This window comes from Pongo abelii, chromosome 4 (assembly GCF_028885655.2).
Source record: "Pongo abelii isolate AG06213 chromosome 4, NHGRI_mPonAbe1-v2.0_pri, whole genome shotgun sequence".
In the NCBI taxonomy this organism is placed as follows: Eukaryota; Metazoa; Chordata; class Mammalia; order Primates; family Hominidae; genus Pongo; species Pongo abelii.
The window spans coordinates 65,213,200-65,235,000 of record NC_071989.2 but is presented as its reverse complement, the minus strand read 5'-3'; the positions used below and the strand labels follow the sequence as shown (position 1 = coordinate 65,235,000).

General features: G+C 42.0%; 1 protein-coding gene across 1 annotated transcript in view; it reads left to right on the top strand.

The window, feature by feature from the left end:
* Nucleotides 1–21,519, top strand: part of ANKRD55 (ankyrin repeat domain 55) — a 78,693-nt gene extending 57,174 nt beyond the window's left edge. The window contains exons 6-9 of the mRNA XM_002815574.4: nt 4,764–4,931; nt 9,768–10,432; nt 18,947–19,039; nt 21,218–21,519. Of these exons, the coding sequence (XP_002815620.4) occupies nt 4,764–4,931; nt 9,768–10,432; nt 18,947–19,039; nt 21,218–21,339 (1,048 nt within the window). The 3' untranslated portion in view covers nt 21,340–21,519. The remainder of the gene's footprint in view (nt 1–4,763; nt 4,932–9,767; nt 10,433–18,946; nt 19,040–21,217) is intronic.
* The last annotated feature ends 282 nt before the right edge of the window (nt 21,520–21,801 follow it).

Genomic DNA, 21,801 nt, shown 5'->3' with positions numbered 1-21,801 from the left:
ATCCCAGCACTTTGGGAGGCCCAGGCGGGTGGATCACAAGGTCAGGAGATCGAGACCAGCCTGACCAACATGGTGAAACCTCATCTCTACTAAAAATACAAAAATTAGCTGGGCGTGATGGCGGGCGCCTGTAGTCCCAGCTACTCGGGAGGCTGAGGCAGGAGAATCGCTTGAACCCCAGGGGCAGAGGTTGCAGTGAGCCGAGATTGCGCCACTGCACCCCAACCTAGTGACAGAGCGAGACTCCATCTCAAAAAAAAAAAAAAAAAAGTGGTGGAACACTTACTATATCAAGTATTTATGTTATTTTACAACCCAGAGTTTTAAAAGTTATAATGATTTTTATCTATAATTTAACCTAATTTCTATTTTTGAGTTATCTCACTAGATTAGCAGGAAACCTAACCTCGTCTTTTAAAGGCCCCCACCCCACTTGCCTTATTGTGTGTGCCTTGGTTCTGGAATTTTATACAACGGGTGTATAGGAATAGAGATGGAGAGTGGCCCCTCATCTTCTGTCCTTATCCTTTCAGGTCGGATGATGTTCGGCTGTGTCAGTGCTGTGTTTGGGCACGGGCGCCATCTTGGCCTGCCTGTGGTCCCATTGCCTAGACAAACCACAGACATTCCCCATCTCTCGCTCCTAGTATCTCTACTAGTGAAGCAAGGTTCCTGACCCCTTTGCTCGTGAGTCCAGTGGTCCTTTATGCTCTTGTCACACCATCTTTTTCGAGACGGAGTCTCCCTCTGTCGCCCAGGCTGGAGTAGCAGTGGCGCGATCTTGGCTCACTGCAACCTCTGCCTCCCAGGTTCAAGCGATTCTCCAGCCTCAGCCTCCCGAGTAGCTGGGATTACAGGCATGTGCCACTACGCCCGGCTAATTTTTTGTATTTTTAGTAGAGACAGGGTTTCACCATGTTAGCCAGGATGGTCTCGATCTCCTGACCTCGTGATCCGCCCGCCTTGGCCTCCCAAAGTGGTGGGATTACAGGTGCGAGCCACCGTGCCCAGCTGTCACACCACCTTGACCACTGAAGGGGGACCGCCTTTCCGGTGCTGGGGAAGCCATTTCCATTCAGATGTTTAGTTAAATATTTTGCCTTTGCTCTGAAGTTGCTCTCAGTCCCAAGCTTGGCTTTTGAAAGCAAAAAGACTTTTCCCTTCCTGACTTTGCAATATCTCTCCCCTGAGGTTGAGCACAAAGTCAACCATCCCCTTAAATAGGGGAAAGAGGTGAGGTAGAAAATATGTATAGAGATCAGGATCTTAAAATATAATCCCACCACATGAAGAAATGGTGTTAAGAGGGCTTGGTGCGGTGCCTCACGCCTGTAATTCCAACACTTTGGGAGGCCGAGGAGGGCGGATCACGAGGTCAGGAGATCGAAACCATCCTGGCCAACATGGTGAAACCCTGTCTCTACTAAAAATACAAAAATTAGCTGGGTGTGGTGGCCCGTGCCTGTAACCCCAGCTACTCGGGAGGCTGAGGCAGAATAGCTTGAACCAGGGAGTCGGAGGTTTCAGTGAGCTGAGATTGCACCACTGCACTCCAGCCTGGCAACAGAGCAAGACTCTGTCTCAAAAAAAAAAAAAAAAAAAAAAAAATGATGTTGAGAAAAGTTGGCTATGTAATTACAAAAACAGTCAGATTGGCTCTGACCTCACTGCACATACCAAAATACGCATATAGACACACACACAGGTTTTGTTTGTTTAGTTTTTGTTTTTTGAGACAGGGTCTCACTCCATTGCCCAGGCTGGAGTGTGGTGGCAGGATCTCGGCTCACTGAAGCCTCAACCTCTCTAGGCTCAATCAATCCTCCCACCTTAACCTCCTGAGAAGCGAGGACTACAGGCACATACCCATCACATCCAACTAATTTTTATATTCTTTTTGTAGAGACTGGGTTTTGCCGTGTTGCCTAGGGTGGTGTCGAACTCCTGAGCTCAAGCAATCTCCCACCTCTGCCTCTCAATGTGCTGGGATTTCAGGCGTGAGCCACAGTGCCCAGCCATGGTTTTTTATTTTTAAACCAAATAAATCTAGAATAGTGGTGTTCTTTTTATTTACGTTCAGTAAAATTTACTTTTATGGTGTACAGTTCTATCTCCCATCCCTAAGCCCTGGCAACCACTCATTAGTTATCGGTCTGTATAGTTTTGCCTTTTCCAGAAGGTCATGTAAATGGAAATATACAGTAGGTCATCCTTTGAGACTGATTTATTTGATTTATTTCACTCAGCAGAATGCATTTGACACTCATCTATGTTGTTGCATATAAGGGCAGTCTGTTCTTTTTCACTACTGAGTAGTATTCCAGTACTACTGGAATAGGATGAACCACAGTTTGTTTGTCCATTCACCCACTGAAGGACATTGAGTTGTTTCCAGTTTTTGACAATTACGGTAATGCTCCTACAAACATTTGTGTACCATTATTGCTGTGAATGTAAGTTTTTATTTCTCCGGCAAAATACTTAAAAGTGGGATTTGTAGGTTATAAGTATGTGTTTAACTTCGGAAGGAACTGGTAAATTATTTTCCAGAGCAGCTCTTACCACTTTACCTTCCCACCAGGAATGTATGAAAGTTCCAGTTGCTCTGTATCTTCACCAGCACCTGATATTGCCAAGCTTTGTTCTCTTTGGGTTTTTTGGTTTGTTTGTTTGTTTGTTTGTTTGTTTTTCTTATTTTAGCCATCTTCATAGGTGTGTATTGGTATTTCATTGTGGTTTTAATTTGCATTTCTCTGATGACAGATGTTATTGAGTACCTCTTCATGTGCTTATTTACCATCCATATATCTTCTTTGATGAAAAGTCTATTCTGATCTTTTGCTAATTTTTAAAATTGGTTTATTTTCTTATTGTTCACTTCTGAAAGATTTTATTTTATTTTATTTATTTATTTTTTGAGACAGAGTCTCGCTCTGTTGCCCAGGCTGGAGTGCAGTGGCATGATCTCGGCTCACTGAAAGCTCTGCCTCCCCGGTTCACACCATTCTCCTGCCTCAGCCTCCCGAGTAGCTGGGACTACAGGCGCCCGCCAGCACGCCCGGCTAATTTTTTGTATTATTAGTAGAGACGGGGTTTCATCGTGTTAGCCAGGATGGTCTCAATCTCCTGACCTTGTGATCCGCCCGCCTCAGCCTCCCAAAGTGCTGAGATTACAGGCATGAGCCACCGCGCCCAGCCAGTTCTGAAAGATTTTATATACTAATTACCAGTATTAGTAATACTTTGTTGACTATGTGATTTGCAAATATTTTCTCCCGGTCTATGGCTTTTCTTTTTATTCTCTTAAGAAAACACTGGTTATACAGTTTAATAAAGGTTTAAATACTGGTAAATATTTATATACCTTTTGGCTAATGAAGGACTTTTTTTTTTTTTTTTTTTTTGAGACGGAGTCTTGCTCTGTCGCCTATGATGTGCAGTAGTGTGATCTCGGCTCACTGCAACCTCTGCCTCTGGGGTTTAAGCAATTCTCGTGCCTCAGCCTCCTGAGTAGCTGGGACTACAGGCACGTGCCACCATGCCTGGCTAATTTTTGTATTTTTGATGGAGACGGTGTTTCACCTTGTTGGCCAGGCTGCTCTTGAACTCCTGACCTCAGATGATCCGTCTACCTCAACCTCCCAAAGTGCCAGAATTACAGGCGTGAGCCACTGTGCCCAGCCATGAAGGACTTTTTAAACATAACATCATGAAAGAAAGAAAAAATGAAGAAGGAATTAAATGTGATTTTTTTTTAAGTTTTATAGAAAAATCACTTAAAAATTGAAAGTCGGCTGGTCATGGTGGCTCACGGCTGTAATCCCAGCACTTTGGGAGGCCAAAAAGGGTGGATCATGAGTTCAGGAGTTCAAAACCAGCCTGGCCAACATAGTGAAACCCCGTCTCTACTAAAAATACAAAAATTAGCTGCGTGTGGTAGCACGTGCCTGTAGTCTCAGCTACTCAGGAGGCTGAGGTGGGAGAATCACTTGAACCTGGGAGGCGGAGGTTGCAGTGAGCCAAGACCACACCATTGCACTCCAGCCTGGGTGACAGAGTGAAACTCCGTCTCAAAAAATAAAATAAAAATAAAAATAAATTAAAAGTCAAGTAACAAATTACAGAAAATGTTTTCATAAACATAACCTATAAAAGATCAATGTCTTTACTATAAAGAGCACATACAAATTAGTAAGAAAAACACTTACACTTTAATAGAAAAATGACTAAAGGCATTAGTCATTTCAATGAGGAAACTCAAATGGCAAACAAACTTATATTTCAAAAGTTCAAACCTTACTGTAAATTAAATAAAAAGGAAAACGACAGTGAAGCATATTTTGCCTACCAAAACGGACAAAGATTTTTAAAGTTAGTAACAATACTCAGTATTAGAGAAGGAGGTGAAACATAGCTAGTAGGAGGACAAATTGACTCAATCTTCCTGGAAGGCAGCTTGGCACTATGTATAAAGAACCTCAAAACTGTTCATACCCTTTGACCCACTACTTCCTCTTCTAGGAAATTGTTAGAAAGGCCAGAGAGTATAGATGGCAGGGAATACTTAGAGCTAGAGGAGAGGCCCCTACACATGTCCACCATCATCCTTCAGGCTCATTTAACACTTAACTATTTCTATACTGTAAGTGGCAACAAGATTTTCCCTACTTCAACCTGACTTTGAGCAGGAGCTGTTGCTGGCTAAGCAGCCTGAACAATTCACGTGCTCAGACGCTTGTGCTTTTTTCACATGGCCCCTCCAGGACACCTCTGCACTGGGCTGCAGCTGCAGGGAAGGCCGAATGTGTCCAGTCACTGCTGGAGTTGGGAATGGACAGCAACCTGCGGGACATCAATGAGAGCACGCCCTTGGCCTACGCCCTGTACTGTGGTCACACGGCGTGTGTCAAACTCCTCTCCCAAGAGAGCAGGTGAGTACAACAGGAGCCACTTATTTTTCTATTCTTCTCAAATATTTATAAATTTGGATGAAATGTTTTAAATTGCCAAGGTGCAAACCAATAATAATATTATTATGCTTTTATAATATAATTAATGTTACATAGTATTAAAGACATTAAATTATTATATAATTAATGTTTGCCATTATCTAACACAGAATAAAGTGTTCTTGGAGCAAAATGATAGTAGTGAGCCCGAATCCATCAGCCTAATATTCACTGAACTTGAATCTCTTCTTTGCTTTTCTCTCTTTCCTCTTCCCTTTTTGGCACATCCTCTAAATCCCCCTTTTGTCTAATTTGGTGAGTCTCAAACTTTTGTTCTCAGGACCCTTTTACACTCTCAAAAATTATTAAGGGCCCCCAAATAACTTTTGTTTATGAGAGTCAAACCTGTCAAAATTTATGGCATTAGAAATTAAAACTGAGAGGCCAGGTGCGGTGACTCATGCCTGTAATCCCAGCACTTTGGGAGGCTGAGGCAGGCGGATCACCTGATGTTAGGAGTTCGAGACCAGCCTGGCCAACATGGTGAAATTCCACGTCTACTAAAAATACAAAAATTAGCCAGGCATGGTGGTGGGTGCCTGTAATCTCAGCTACTTGGGAGGCTGAGGCAGGAGAACAGCTTGAACCTGAGAGGTGGAGGTTGCAGTGACCCAAGATCACTCCATTGCACTCCAGCCTGGGTGACAGAGCGAGACTCTGTCTCAAAAATGTTAATTAATTAATTAATTAAAATGATAAATTTCTAATAAAATATGCATTGTTATCCATTTAAATTAATAATAAACATTACATTTACATGTGAACATAAATAGTATATTTTAATTAAAAATAAAATGTTTTATTTCATACTTCTATTTCCCAAAACAAAAGTATTGTCATGAGAAGAGCAGCATTGTTTTATATTTTTGGCATATCTCTTTGGTAGCATAATACAAGCTTAATAGAATACAGCTGGGGGCTGGGCATGGTGGCTCACACCTGTAATCCTAGCACTATGGGAGGTCGAGGCGGGTGGATGACCTGAGGTCAGAAGTTCAGCTGGACCAGTCTGGACAACATGGTGAAGCCCCATCTTTACCAAAAACAGAAAAACTAGCCAGGCGTGGTGGTGCGTGCCTGTAACCCCAGCTACTGCGGAAGCTGAGGCAGGAGAATAGCTTGAGCCTGGGAAGTGGAGGTTGCAGTAAGCTGAGATAGCGCCACTGCACTCCAGCCTGGATGACAGAGCAAGACCCTGTCTCAAAAAAAAAAAAAAAAAAAATAGAATAAAGTGGGTTCCACATCTGCTTTTTGCATTCTCTCTTTTGCAATATAATGTGTTTTGTTTTTTGGTTTGGGGGTTTGCTTATTTATTTATTTATTTATTTTTTATTTTTTTAGAGCCAGAGTCTCACTTGTCATCCAGGCTGGTGTGCAGTGGCATAATCATGGCTCACTGCAACCTTGAACTCTTGGGCTCAAACGATCCCCTCACCTCAACCTCTTGAGTAGCTGGGACTTAAGGCATGTGCCACCATGCCCAGCTGGGTTTTCTTGTTTTTTGTTTTTTTATTTTTTTGTAGAGATGGCCTCACTATGCTACCCAGGCTGGTCTCAAACTCCTGGCCTCAAGCAGTCCTCCCACCTTAGCCTCCCGAAGTGCTGGGATTAGAAGTGTGAGCCATCATGCCCAGCCACAGTGTCATGTTTTCATTGATGTATATGAAAACAATCCGGCCTTATATAAATACGTAGTTGGAAAAGGCGGGTGTATCTCAATAGGCTTTTCAGATAATTATGTGTATTTTTCTTTGATACGATACCAAAACTTAATAAGTAGTAGTTTCTTAAAAGTTAATTGCAATGTGGATTCTCACCATATCAATGAATTTTTTGTACTCTGTCACATTAGAATACATTACTATACCTTATACTTTAAATGGGTCTTACACACATGCATGATTTTATTAACACCTTGCATTGGTCATTTGGAAAATATTGGTTCACTTAATTATAGAGATCTTCCAAATGACACATTTCATTATACAATATCAAGAAGTCACATTTGTTAGTGTCACCACCAATCTATTGGACAAGCTTTATATACTGAGATGGTGTCAAGCTTACAATGTGAATATAAGTTTTCCAAAATTCTAGTTTTTGCTTGAAAGCTAGACTTTTGTCATTGGCTACAATAAGTGTCAATTATTTATCTTGAAATGAAATATTCACTGTATTCATTTTATTTTATTTATTTATGTATTTATTTATTTTGAGATGGAGTTTCACTCTTATTGCCCAGGCTGGAGTACAATGGCACGATCTCGGCTCACCGAAACCTCTGCCTCCCAGGTTCAAGTGATTCTCCTGTCAGCCTCCAGAGTAGCTGGGATTACAGGCATGTGCCACTATGCCTGGCTAATTTTGTATTTTTAGTAGAGACAGGTTTTCTCCATGTTGGTCAGGCTAGTCTGTAACTCCCAACCTCAGGTGATCCACCCGCCTCAGCCTCCCAAAGTGCTAGGATTACAGGCGTGAGCCACCGCTCCTGGCCCACTTTATTCATTTTAATATATTTTTATTTTATATATATATATATATATACACACATCTATAAGGTATACATATTTTGATATAAATATACCTAGTGAGATGGGCGGGGCGCAGTGACTCATGCCTGTAACCTCCACATTTTGGGAAGCCAAGGCGGGTAGATCACTTGAGCCCAGGAGTTCAAGACTAGCCTAGCCAAGATGGCAAAACCCCATCTCTACTAAAAATACCAAAATTAGCTGGGCGTGGTGGCATGCACCTGTAATCCCAGACACTTGGGAGGCTGAGGCAGGATAAATACTTGAACTTACCTGCAACTTTGTACCCTTTGACCTACACCTCCCATCCCCCCACCTCACCCTCACTTCTGGTAACCACTGTTTTACTCTCTGTTTCTGTGTATTTCACTTTATTTATTTTGCAGAAATTTCTGCAAATACTTAGCTCTACATAACCATAGTTTATCTGTAAGGCATAAAAATGGTGTTCCGTGAAAAAAGTGTCTGGTTCAGCCCGCGACTCAAACAATTGCACAGCTGCTTTACCCCAAGACAATCATCACACCTCCGTATATAGTAGAATTGTTTACGGGTGCTTCTTATTTTATCAAACAAGTGTACTCAAGTTAATATTTCATCAAATTAATAACTTGTACTGCCTAAACAAGGACATTATTAAGTTAAAGGACTTTTTTTTTCTGCAAGTACATTGATGCCACTATTGTCCTGATCTGTACTGAGGCAGCCACCATTTTACCCACCACCTCTATTGCACCATCGATGCAAGGCAGCACAGTGAAAAAGACAAATAACTTTGTGGTGTTATTATGAATAGAGTTTAATGCCATAAACCCCTGAAAAAGTCAGGGATCCCTCTCCAAGGGTTCAGTGGACCTCATTTTGAGACCCAGAGGCCTAAAGCACAAGCTGTAACAGGAGGAGGAGATGGCTTACACAAGATGCTGCAATAGCATCAATTCACACAGACATATTCTTTATAGGGAAACGAGTGTCGGAAGTGCCCTGGGGCTCTCTTTCTGGTGGTATTAGGAGTCTAGAATTCAGTATTTCAAAAAGCCCATTGGAAGGTGAAAGAATAAAGATAAGACTACATCATGGAATAAAGATTCAAAGGATGCACTGTGTGACCTGTACAGAAAACATTCGTTATATGTATCCAAAATAAGTGGTGATGTTTTTCAAATTGCAGATTGCGATATCTCACTCCAGAAAGTAATGTTGCAATCTGACTCTTAGGGGCACACACACGGGTCAGGTTTCATCGTTAATTCATACCGCAGAAAGCATTAAGTCAATTGGAGCCTCAAAAGAGAATCACACAGAATTTTCCAAGGAACACAAACAGAATAGTGCCTCGGGGAACCTCTCGACAACTGCTGGCCTTTTTCCTTTATAATTTGCCTGCGCATTGGGCATTGCTCACTTTCTTCTGCAGCCACGCCCGACTTTGGTCATGCACTCCTCCTCTTCTCTCACTGGAGCCCAGACTAAAGCTTCTTTCCTTGTTTTTTGGTGTTTTTTTTTCGATAGAGATGAGATCCTGCCATGTTGCCCGGGCTGGTCTCAAACTCCTGATATCAAGTGATCCTCCTGCCTCAGCCTCCCAGAGTTCTGGAATTATAGGCGTGAGCCACCGCACCTGTTCTTTAGCATACTTTTTTAAAAAGTACTTTTCGATAGAAAAGTTTTAGTTTAAAATGGGGAAGGGGTCCCTGAGGGGGATAATGTCAGTTGGTCAGCACTCGGTCCATGTTTTCTAGGATCTCTGTCAGAGAAAGCCTAAAACCACACTCCCCCCACCTCAGCAACCTCCTCTATCCTTCTGCTCATTGAAGGATACTCAAACCCTTAGGCTTCATCTCTGACTTCCACTTGTGCTCCTACTGACTGTCCTTGAGATGTGAGAACAACAACACTTTCAGCTAATTTTCAGTTTAGTTAACCTCTTGTTGAAAACAGATGATCTAGGTGTAAATTTTGAAAGGATATCCCCTGAAGGAGCAAGAAAAATCTAAGAAACGTCCTCCTTGGGCAAAGACTGCCCATGGTAAAGAGCCTCTTCTGGGCGGGATTGCCAGGGGTACTGTGAGTTCTTCACACTGTCTTTAACTTGAGAAGGCTTTGGGGGTATCTAGGAAGGATCTCAGAAAACCTGCTGAAGCATGTGGAATAGGGGGTTGGTATTTCGGTGAGTGATGTCTCTACTATACTCACGTATCATCCCTGCTCTTTTATATTCGCATAGAACAGAGCCTACTCGACCCCCTCCCTCTCAGAGCAGTCGGCCCCAGAAGAAGGAGGGACGGTTCAACATGCTCAACCAAATATTCTGCAAAAACAAGAAAGAAGAGCAGAGAGCCCATCAGAAGGATCCCAGCAGGGACCAATACAGAGAGGAGGACACCTCGGAAGTCAATGACATCATCACCACCTTTGATAGCATCGTGGGTACCAACTGCCAAGAACAGCCTGGTGATCAGGTGGCTATGGTTGAATTTAAGAAAAAAACCTCAGACAATTCAAAATATCTCTTACCAGAAAAGAAACCGCTGGCCCGTAAGGGGCTTCCACCAATCAGAACGCAGAGTCTCCCACCCATCACCCTGGGCAATAACTTCCTAACAGCCTCCCATGGGGCCACTTCCCATGCAGGCCTGAGTTCTGGTCCTCATCATATGGCCCAGCGATCTCAGAAAAGTCGAAGTGAGCAGGATTTATTAAATAACAGAACTGGCTGCCAGATGTTACTAGATAACCCCTGGAGGAGTGATTCTAATCAGGTATTTTCCTACAAAGTTTGGACTGTGTCTTCTTCTGATAAGCTGCTGGACAGATTGCTCAGTGTCCGGCCTGGTCACCAGGAGGTCTCAGTGCCACCACATCTTCGCCATCTACATAATCCGTCATCAGGTAATGTCCTTGATTTTGTCTTCATTCTCAGCAGGCTCTATACTGGAAATGTCCCGAGAGTTTTAAGCTAGGAACTGGAGTGGCAATAGCCTAGAAGGCAGGGTGAGAATAAAATGAGTGATTAGAGCCACCTTTTCTCCCAAAGTGCACTGGATTTGAGATTTCTGGACTGTGAAAACATTCTGCTTCTCCCCTCTTCAAGTAATCATCAAGTACAAATATGTGCCTTCTCATCTTCCCAGCAAATATGTGTGGTATGTACCAGATTGGAGCAAGAATATTACTATTTCCACTAGCAAGGATTCTTAACTAGTGTGTGGCAAATGCCTGTGAGGAGTTTGTTTGTGTGATTGTTTTTAAATCAGGCATTCAATCTCCACCCCAGACCTACTGAACCAAAATCTTGGTGAGGGAACAGGGAAAATGGCCATGCCTTGTGTGGACACGTGTAGAAAGGTAACACATTTGCACATTTATGAGTTAGATCTCAACACATACCAAAGGGTTGCGAAGCAATTCTCCCTCTTGCGTCTTCCCCAGCTATCCAGTGCCCCTCATCCAAAGCTAAATGTCCAAAAAAAAAAAAAATGCATTTTTTGTTTATCCTTCCAGAGATATTTTACCACATATATATCTCCATTTTTAGATATGAAATATGTACATATCCCACCTTTTAAATAAATGTATCACACTAAACAATGTATGTATGTATTTATTTATTTATTTGAGACAAGATCACACTCTGTCACCCAGGCTAGAGTGCAGTGGCACAATCATGGCTCACTGCAGCCTCTTTCTCCTGGGTTCAAGCGATCCCCCTGCCTCAGCGTCCTGAGTAGCTGGGACTATAGTTGCGCACTCCTACATCTGGCTATTTTTTTTTTTTTTTTTTTTTTTGTAGAGATGGAGTTTCACTATGTTTCCCAGGCTGGTGGTGAACTCATGGCCTCAAGCAATCCTCCCTTCTCGGTCTCTCAAAGTGCTGAGATTATAGGCATGAGCCACCACACCAAGCCTAAGAATTTATATAGATAGATAGATATAGATAAAGATTTTTCTTTTTTGATACGGAGTCTCGCTCTGTCGCCCAGGCTGGAGTGCAGTGGTACAATCTCAGCTCACTGCAACCTCCACAGTGGCACGATCTCAGCCCACTACAACCTCCGCTTCCTGGGTTCAAGCGATTCTCCTGCCTTAGCCTCCCAAGTAGCTGGGACTACAGGCACATGCCACCACGCCCAGCTAATTTTTTGTATTTTTAGTAGAGATGGGGTTTCACCATGTTAGTCAGGATGGTCTCGATCTCCTGACCTCGTGATCCACCCATCTCAGCCTTCCAAAGTGCTGGGATTCCAGGCGTGAGCCACCGCACCTGGCATGGAATTTATGTTTTTATACAAATGTATATGTATCTATTCCCCACCTTATAAATAAATGTATTGCACTAAAGAATTTATTTTTATTTTTTAAATGATCCATAGGCTGGGTACAGTGACTCACACTTGTAATCTCAGAAGTTTGAAGGGTTGAGGCAGGGGGTCAATGTAGCAAGATCCCCATCTCTACAGAAAAAAAAATAAAAGATCCACAGGTGATTCTTTGAACCATTATTCAAAAGCAGAGGCTGCAAAACAGCTTCCGAAACCTGTTCGGTGCCACAGTACCTTAGCTTGTTTTTAAGTGAATTGTCAATATTTTTAAATTATGAAATTTTATATAAAAATCTAGAATTCTAGCTTCTCTCGAAAAACTAGAAAATCTGGCAACACTAAACCCAAATTCCCACATGGCAATAATTGGTTGGATCTAAGTAACCACTGTCCACTTAGACACCACTGTCCCCAGTTTAGTCCAGTCCACACCACTCCACCGTCTCTCCACGGAGTGTCAGACAGGCTTTATAAACATCTTTCAGTTGTTGTTTTTCTTACAGTAGGATTAAGAGAGAAAATAATTTATTTCTTGAAGCCATTTTTCTCTAAGAGTAGAAAAGTGAAAGACCAAGACAGCAATGGGGGATTTTGTTGGGGGTGGTGTGTGTGTGTGTGTGTGTGTGTGTGTGTGTGTGTGTGTGTGTGTGTTTTGAGACAGAGTCTCACTTGTCACCCAGGCTGGAGTGTAGTGGCATGATCTCAGCTCACTGCAACATCCGCCTCCTGGGTTCAAGCAATTCTCCCGCCTCAGCCTCCCAGGTAGCTGGGATTACAGGCATGTGCCACCACGCCTGGCTAATTTTTGTATTTTTAGTGGAGACGGGGTTTCACTATGTTGGTCAGGCTGGTCTCGAACTCCTGACCTCGTGATCCGTTCGCCTCAGCCTCCCAAAATGCTGGGATTACAGGCGTGAGCCACCGTGCCCAGCCACAATGTGTTTTTTAACAAGTAGAAAAGGGACACATTTTTTTTAGAATGAGCAAAATTCCTTTGCGTTTAATATGCAGTTGATTTTGACTCTCTTCACCCTTTGACATGTGCCCAGTGCCTGAAGCCTTTGAAGTAGAATGTGGCTCCCTCACTCATATTTTTATACATATTTAGGCACATAAATATGGATAAGCACATTAAGGCTGTTTCCTGATGTCTGAGAAAAACTCCATTCAAGATTTTGCTTCCTCCACAGAGCACTGAAGCACTTGGCTGATGGCATGGGTAGTGTTTGCATTTTTTTCTGCAGAAGGATCAGGAAGGGAACACAGTGGTCTGCCACCTTTTGACACTTCAGGGCCTCAACCCATCCTGTTTTCCAAAGTTAGGCCTGTCCCAGCCAAACAAATACCTTCTGTTATGAAAATCATGTGAAAATCTGAAAGTCTTGTTCTTTTTCCGTTCCAAAGACAGCCTTGGCCTGTCTCTTTTATATCAGTTAGGATGGGGTTCAGCTTCCTGTAAAAGAAACCCAAAGTCACAGGGGCTTGAACAACAAAGAAGTTTATTGCTATCACGGCCAGGTGCAGTGGCTCACGCTTGTAATCCCAGCACTTTGAGAGGCCGAAGCAGGTGGATTGCTTGAGCTCAGGAGTTCAAAACCAGCCTGGGCAACGTGGTTAAGCTTTGTCTCTACAAAAAATACAAAAAAAAATTAGCCAGGAGTAGTGGTGCTTGCCTGTGGTCCCAGCTACTTTGGGGGCTGAGACAGGAGGATCACTTGAGCCTGGGAGGCAGAGGTTGCAGTGAGCCAAGATCACACCACTGCACCCCAGACTGGATGACAAAGTGAGGCCCTGTCTCAAAAAAAAAAAAAAGTTTAATGTTATCACATGAAAGAAGTCTGAAGTAGGCAGTTCCCAGACATTTGGTGGCTCCACAATCACAAGCAACATAGGCTCTTTCCATCTATGTGCCCCATCACCTAATGTATGGCTTCTGTCCTCGAGGGGCTGATGGAGCAGGAGGAGGGAAGTAGAGAGGGGGAAAAATGCATGTCCCCATGTGAATCAGCTCCCATTAAGAACTCATCTGGCTTAAGTGCTACACTTCCGCTTGCATCTCATTGGCCTCTAAACTTTGGTCATATATTCACAGCTATCAACAAGGAGTCTTTTAGCTGGCCACGTTGCTATCCCTCCAAAATTGGATTTCTGTTTCTAAGTGAGGGAGTAGATATTGGATAGAGAATTAGTACATTCTGACACATGTGCCACCCAGAAATTTCCATCTTATTTGAAATAAAAGGAAATTCAATAAACATGGTTTGGGGATTTGCTAACTTACACAATGAAATAACTAGAAAAATCCTGGGACAGCAGAATAGCAGAAAGGGAAAGGTGAATTTCTCCAATGGAATCTGCCTATATCAAATATTTTTTTTCAACCAATTTTTCTGAGTGCTGATTATAACTAGGAGCCGTTCTAGGCAACTGAGTCATGATAAATTTCCCAAGTGTCTTAAGCCTATAAATCAGCTTTAAGGGGTATAGTTTTACTAAAATGCTTCTGCAACTGACTTTAAATTGACTTTCTTCTCATGTTTAGATACAGTCATAGGTTTTAAAAATGGAAAGGAGCTTAGTCATTTGATCATGCATTAAATGATTGCTGAGTGTTTATCATAGTGATTTATCAAAAGAGAGTGAGGGATTTTTTTTTTTTTTTTTAGAGAGAAATAGGATCTGTCACCCAGGCTGGAGTACAGTGGCTTGATCATAGCTCACTTCAGCCTCAAACTCCTGGGCTTAAGCAATCCTCCCATCTCAACCTCCCACGTAACTGGAACTACAGACACATCTCCTCCTCTGGCTAATTTTTTTGTCATCATTTTTTTGTAGAATCAAGGGTCTCACTTTGTTACGCAGACTATTCTAGAACCGCTGGCCTCAAGCAATCCTTCCATCTTGGCCTCCCAAAATGCTGGGATTATAGATATGAGCCACTGAGGCTGGGTGTGATGGCTCAAGCCTGTAATCCCAGCACTTTGGGAGGCCAAGGTGGACTGATCACCTGAGGTCAGGAGTTCGAGACCAGCCTGGCCAACATAGTGAAACCCCGTCTCTACTAAAAATACAAAAATACAAAAATTATCCGGGTGTGGTGGTGGGTGCCTGTAGTCCCAGCTACTCTGGAGGCTGAGGTGGGAGAATCGCTTGAACTCAGGAGGCAGAGGTTGCAGTGAGCCGAGATCGCACCACTGCACTCCAGCCTGGGCGACAGAGCAAGACTCTGTCTCAAAAAAAAAAAAAAGCTTTCCTAGCCTTACGGATTTTATCTTTGTGATCATTTTTAACAATAATTGTTTTGAGATCACTGAGGCTTCTGCACTACACTGAAGGGGTGTTGTCATTGTTGTTAGTCTAGGAGAGTTGAAACTTTATGTGAAAGTTTAATGTGGTAAAGCAGTTGGATAAGTCATCCCACTGTAGCACTGACTTGAACTTGGATTGTCCCTTTATCTTTGGATTTCCTCCTTTCCTGCCCTGGGTTTGGTAGAAATAATATGAGTTAGCAGTGCTGCTGTTAAAATTCCAGGCAGCCACTATCCAATGCTTACATCAGCAGCCCTGAACATTTAGCTGTAATGATTATTGCTTAACATTTATTGAGACCTGTCAGGGGTTGGATGCAGCAAGATGGGGGATGAAGCACTTATCCTTGAGACTTGGAATTTGGAGCACATCAGCTTAATTCATTGCAGGCAGCTTTCAGAGAAAATGGAACAGAAAGCTCTGTGGTGTTGTCTGCTAGCCTGGTTATTTATAAGCCATCAGAAGAAGAGTAAAAAAGTGTGCACTTCCTTTCTCCCGCAAAAGAGAGCTTCCTTCTCTAGAATTTTCTAGACTGTCTCAACAACAATGCACTCTTCTGGCTGGTTAGGTCTGATCCTGTGATCCCTCTGTCTAAACCCATCAAAGGTTTTGCATCTTTTCAGGACAAAAGCCAGGGTTCTAAACTGGGCAAACAAAGCCCTCACGGCATGGTCGGGCCTCACGGCATGGTCATGCTCAGCTTCTGCACCGCCCATCTCAAATCCCTACCCCTACCTCTTCAGAAGTTCCTTCCTTCAGAAGTTCCCCACCTCTACCTCAGTTTCTTGACAATTTCATACCTTTTCATTCTATGACATCTTGGCCCTTGTTATTATTTTGGGTTCTCTCCGCTGTGTGCTTGACCGATTCCTACAATCTTTTAAGAACCAGCTCAAAACTCACCTTCTATAATACGTGAAGGTCACCCTGATCTCTGTCGGAAATATGGCTCTTTCTTAGGACTCCTAATAAGAACAGCTCCACCTGGCCGGGCACGGTTGCTCATGCCTGTAATCCCAACACTTTGGGAGGCTGAGACGGGTGGATCACCTGAGGTCAGGCGTTCAAGATCAGCCTGGCCAACATGGTGAAACCCCGTCTCTACTAAAAATACAAAAATTAGCCTGGTGTGGTGGCGCACGCCTGTAGTCCAAGATACTCAGGAGGCTGAGGCAGGAGAATTGCTGGAACCTGGGAGGCAGAGGTTGCCATGAGCCACGATGGCACTACTGCACTCCATCCTGAGGAACAGAGCGAGACACTGTCTCCAAAAAAAAAAAAAAAGAATAGCTCCACCTTGCTGACCTACACACCTACACACTTCGCTTTCCACAACATTGCAGGAGAGATTTTATCCTCTTTATAACCGAAGAAATTGAGACAGAGAGGTTAGCTCATCTGCCTAAGGTCACAGAGCTAGCTAGGAAGTGGCAGAGGAGATATTGGAACAAGGTCTATGGGATCCAAGAAAACCTCAACTTCTCTGGACTATTCCTTCCTCTGCAATGCCCTCACAAACTCTATCACAGCACTACTCATGGAGCTTCAAAACCATATGTTTACCTGTCTCTCCTCCCACATCAATTGCAATCCCCTCCTGAATGCCTTGCCTTCTCCTCTTTGTACTCTAGGGTCTGGAATATAATGAGTGCTCAATGGATGATTGCTGAATTATCTATTTATTATTATTATTATTATTAATCCTGCAGTCACCTCGGGTTCCGTCATGTAACTGTGAAAACATTTGCTTTCCTTTTTTTCTAGGACAGTGGTCCTTGACCCCGTCCCCAAAGCTGAACACTCCCTGGAGTTGCCTGCAGCACCAGACAGCTTTGGGCTATGCATGGCTCCACCCTGTCCCTGAAAACTGAGCAAAATGCCAACATAGAATAAAGTTTAACTCCCCTTCATCTCCAAGTCACTGCTGTAGCCCTTCTTTGCCCACTGCTCCCATCTGCTTAGAGGAGGCAGAATAATAGAAGTTACAGGGTCAGCCCTATAGGGTTGAAGTCTAGGCTGTGTCCCTTCCTAGCGTGTGACTTGAGCACTTTTAGAACTCCTCCAAGTCACAAGGTCCTCATTTGTAAAATGAGGATGATAATAGAATGTATCTCACAAGAAAAAGTGATTGTCAGAGTTAAATAAGATTATGCCTACAGCATTTATCCCTATTCCTGACAAAAGTAAGTGTTCCATAAACATAACTCATAATTGTTATCTCATTGTTGGTTTTACAAATTTCTGCTCAAGTGTTCATGGATAAATAAGTTGTTCGCTAATATAAATTTTAATGTTAATTCTACTCAGGAATTTTTCTCTGTAAATAATGGCTCCTGAAGTTATTTGATGTTCATTGTTTAAAAGGATAAAATATAATGGCAAAATATCTACCAGGGAGACTGGAGATTTAATCTCCATCAACTAACATTGCTGAGGTGGCCGCTTCTGCACAGACCATCCACCATGAGATTCACTTAAACAGATGCAAGGTGTTCTTGGCTAATCCTCTTGTTTTTTCTTTTTTTCTTATGCTATTTTGCTCTAACAGAAGACCGTTAAAGTCTAGGAGCATTGCTATAGCAATTCTGGTTCTTTCTTACTAGACTGATAGGCAAAAGATCAAATAATCTTTTTTTGTTAAGGTCTATTGAGTACTTTACCCTATAAGCTAAATGCTTTACTCTTGTTCTCCAATTTAATCCTCATGACAAGTGGAAAAGATATACAATTATTTTCACCATTTTGTATATGAAAAAATTGAGGTGTTGAGAGGTAATATCATTTGCCCAAGGTCATATAACTAAAAAGTGGGGAAGCAGGGAATCAAGCCTAATTCTGTTTGACCCCAGAGCCCAACCAAGCTGCTATTCATGACACCATCCAGTCCATTTTAAAATGGATTTAAATCACATTTTTGTGTTCCCTTCTATTTTCAGGTATCAAACATCTGTATCTTAAAGTCAGTAGTACATTGATGAATGTTTAACAGCTGGCTTTCCAGGAGAAAAATCTGTGCTTGCTGATTTTTCACGGTGTAAATACACCCACCATGGCTGATTTCAAAACACTGGTGTGATGTCAAACAGTTCACAAAATTTCTGAAAATGTAACCATCAGCTCTCAAGAGCTGGCTCACATGGTCCACGCACACACCACTGCTTTCTGTCCAAGTTAGAGAATAGGTTTCCCGAGTGCATCCACCCCATTCCGTCTTCCAGGTCAATGATTCTCCATCCTGGCTGCACTTGAATCAGCTAGGAGCTGATAAACATCTGACACCATGCACCACCTCCAGTGATTCTAATTTAATAATCTGGGATGTGGCCAGGAAAGCAGTATGTTTTCTAACTTCTTAGATAATTCCTATGTGCAGCCAGAATTGAGAAACTCTGCTTTAGAAGAAAATACTCTACTCATCACCCACTCATTTCATCAAAGATTTGATGAATATATGAGAGATGCCAAATCTATATTATTTTCATTTTTTTTCAACTTTAACTTTTATGGGGTGAGTAACCCAGTGTGTTTCTTTATAAAATTTTATTTAAAATAGTACACTCAAGAAATGATTTCTAGTACCTTTTTCTATCATTTAAACAGTGACTGGTATATAACAGAAATGCAATAAAGTGTAGCTATCATTGTTTTCATTGTTATTGTTACCACCTTAAATTTAGTGATCTGTAACAACTTTGATGATTCTCTTATCCATTGCATTCTGTAATTTGCACTTGGTTGAGTCTCAAGTAATTGATGCAAATATGTTTATCTTCAGGACAAAATTTGCAGCATCTTTCCCCAAACAGACACAAAATCAGGGATCTTCCTTTCACTCGGAACAACCTAGCTCCCCTACCAGATCAAAAATGTAAGTATTATGAATCTTCTGCAGCTTCCTTTGCAAATGTTAACACATCTAGACACAACTAAATGTGATTTCAGTTTACTTTCATTTTTCTTTTTTTTTGAGACGAAGTCTTGCTCTGTCGCCCAGGCTAGAGTGCAATGGCATGATCTCAGCTCATTGCAACCTCCACCTCCCAGGTTCAAGCGATTCCCCTGCCTCAGCCGCCCAAGTAGCTGGGATTACAGGCGCCTGCCACCATGCCTGGCTAATTTTTGTATTTTTTTTAGTAGAGATGGGGTTTCGCCATGTTGGCCAGGCTGGTTTCCAACTCCTGACCTCAAGTGATCCACCCGCCTCGGCCTCCCAAAGTGCTAGGATTACAGACGTGAGCCACCACGCCCAGCCCTACTTTCATTTTTCAAGGGAACATCAGGTGCCAACACTTATAAATTACAGGAAAACAGAGACCATCTTTAAAGCTTTTTTTAAATGCTTATTTAAAAAAAAAATGCTAATACTCCCTCCTTTTAGGAATTTTTGTGTTTGAACTATTGAAACAATAACCAGTTTATTTTTACATGTATTATTTAATGTCTTTAGGAAGGTGCTTTAAAAATTCTCTCTTAAGACTGGCCTCCTGATATCGGTTTCCTTACTATACTGGACAGATAGAAATGTACATCGCCTCTGTACTCACAGTCCATGCATTCCTAAGCAGAAAAAAAAATGCAGTTCATCAGGATTACTTTTGGTATTATTGATTTATTTTATATGAAAAAAACTCTCCTAATATAAAATATTAATATACTCCATTGGGCCAGTGATCTTCAAACTTTAGTGTGCCTAAGTATTACCTGGGGTGTTTGTTGTGAAGTAGATTCCTGGGTCCCCCACCCAGAGATTCTGAGTTTGAATATTCTCATATCTATACTCTGAAGCACAATAACAATAAAGCAAGTTTTATTATTATTCCCGTTGTAGAGCCAGGAGCAAAACTACAGGACACTGAGTCTACTGCCTCATGAAATAAGCAATACTTACTGGATTCTATTTTCTTTTTTTCTTCCAATTGCACCCCACTGCATTTATCACAGACAGACACACACAGCCCCTCCACATCCTCCTAAGTGCAGGTTAGATGATTTAGGAGCTGTCCTATTTCAGATAAGTTTCACAACCTTTCTGTACTTTAGTTTCCTCACTGTCCATAACAATAGTGCCATTCTAATAAGATTTATCGGAGTACTAAATGAGATAACATATGTGAAACACTTGGCACACTGCACAGAGTATATATCCAGTATGTCTTTCTCCCCTAGGCTAGGGTTTGAAGGAGACAAACCAAGAGCTCTAGAACTCTTTAAGTAAAAACAATGAACAATAGGGTCTTAGTACAACTCTGTCTTTTGGCAGATAAGGAAACTAAGAGGTAGAGGGATATGTCCAAGGTCACACAGAGAGTTAGTAGCAGAAACCAAGACCTCTTCCTTGACAGATCAGTTCCTCTGCCCCTTACAGATGTGTGGAAAGTGAACGTTTTGGATGGTGTCGATTCTATCATTGAATGAAATTCAAGCCCGAACCTGTCTTTAAGCAGAACTGTAGCCACAAGAACATCTAGTTAAGGACAGAGCCACTCAGTCTTGAATGCTTTTGGAGCTTGGAGAAGCCAAAGAGAGGTTTTCTTTGGCAGGGCCCAAGAGCTTTGCTTTTCACAGTTAAGTTTCAGGAGAGAAGGAAAGATAAAGATCTTTGATCAACTTAGCTCTACAAAAAAGAAATGAAAGGGCCCACAGTGCTTTTCCTAAAAGAAGCCTGAGAGCCTTTTGAGGTTTGCATAAAAGCACAGTACAAATGTCTTGGGCCTTCTTTAGAGCCTTGTGAGCAGTTTTTGAACATCAACAGCTACTCCACTCCAAGGAAGAGCTCTGCCAGGCATGCACAGCCCAATCATGTTTGATCAAACTTAGTACAGTCTTCTATGTGGGCAAATTTGAAATCCCAGACTTCATGCAGCAAGCCTGAACAGATACATATACAAGATATACATATACAGCTTCTCTCTGCAGTCTAGCTCTCACCAAGACACACTTCTTAGAAATGCCTCCACTCCTAAAACACAACACAATTAATTCTCCTGCCACCTTCCTGTGAGAGAAGCAAATCTTGAAAGTGTCTTGTTCTATTCTTTCTTCCCAGTTCTATCTGGAGAACCTCTGCGGACAAACCGAGTGCTTCCTGCTATTCCAAGTCAACGAAGACACAGCACAGCAGCAGAAGAGAGTGAACATTCTGCCAACCCCACCAGTGATGAAAATTAACTGTGGGCCACTTGCTGCAGAAATGTAGATGAATATGTATTTTCAACTCTCAAAGGACAAGATTACTCTAGTTTGTAAGAACGAAGACCAATTTAGTAAGCTGCATTCTATAAGCCATCAGTTTTATAACTCAAAATTCTTTATTCCAAATAAAGATACTTCCTAAATAAGCACTTAGAATATTTGGGTGTGCATATTAAGTCTGTGAATTTCTGTGACTTCGACATGCCAAAATTAAAAGACAAAATACATTATCAGTAGGAAAACTGAGCTATGTTTGGCTTGCTTTGTGGCATGTGCACTGTTTTTTTATTATTGTTCTTTGGTTGGTTTTTTGCTGAATGATTTTGTTTTGGAAAAAAAAAAAGTATGCTTTGCTGAATAAAAGCAAAAAACAAACAAAAAAAAACACATCCCAGACATGTTCTTCACATTTATTGTCATTCTAACTTGAACTAATGA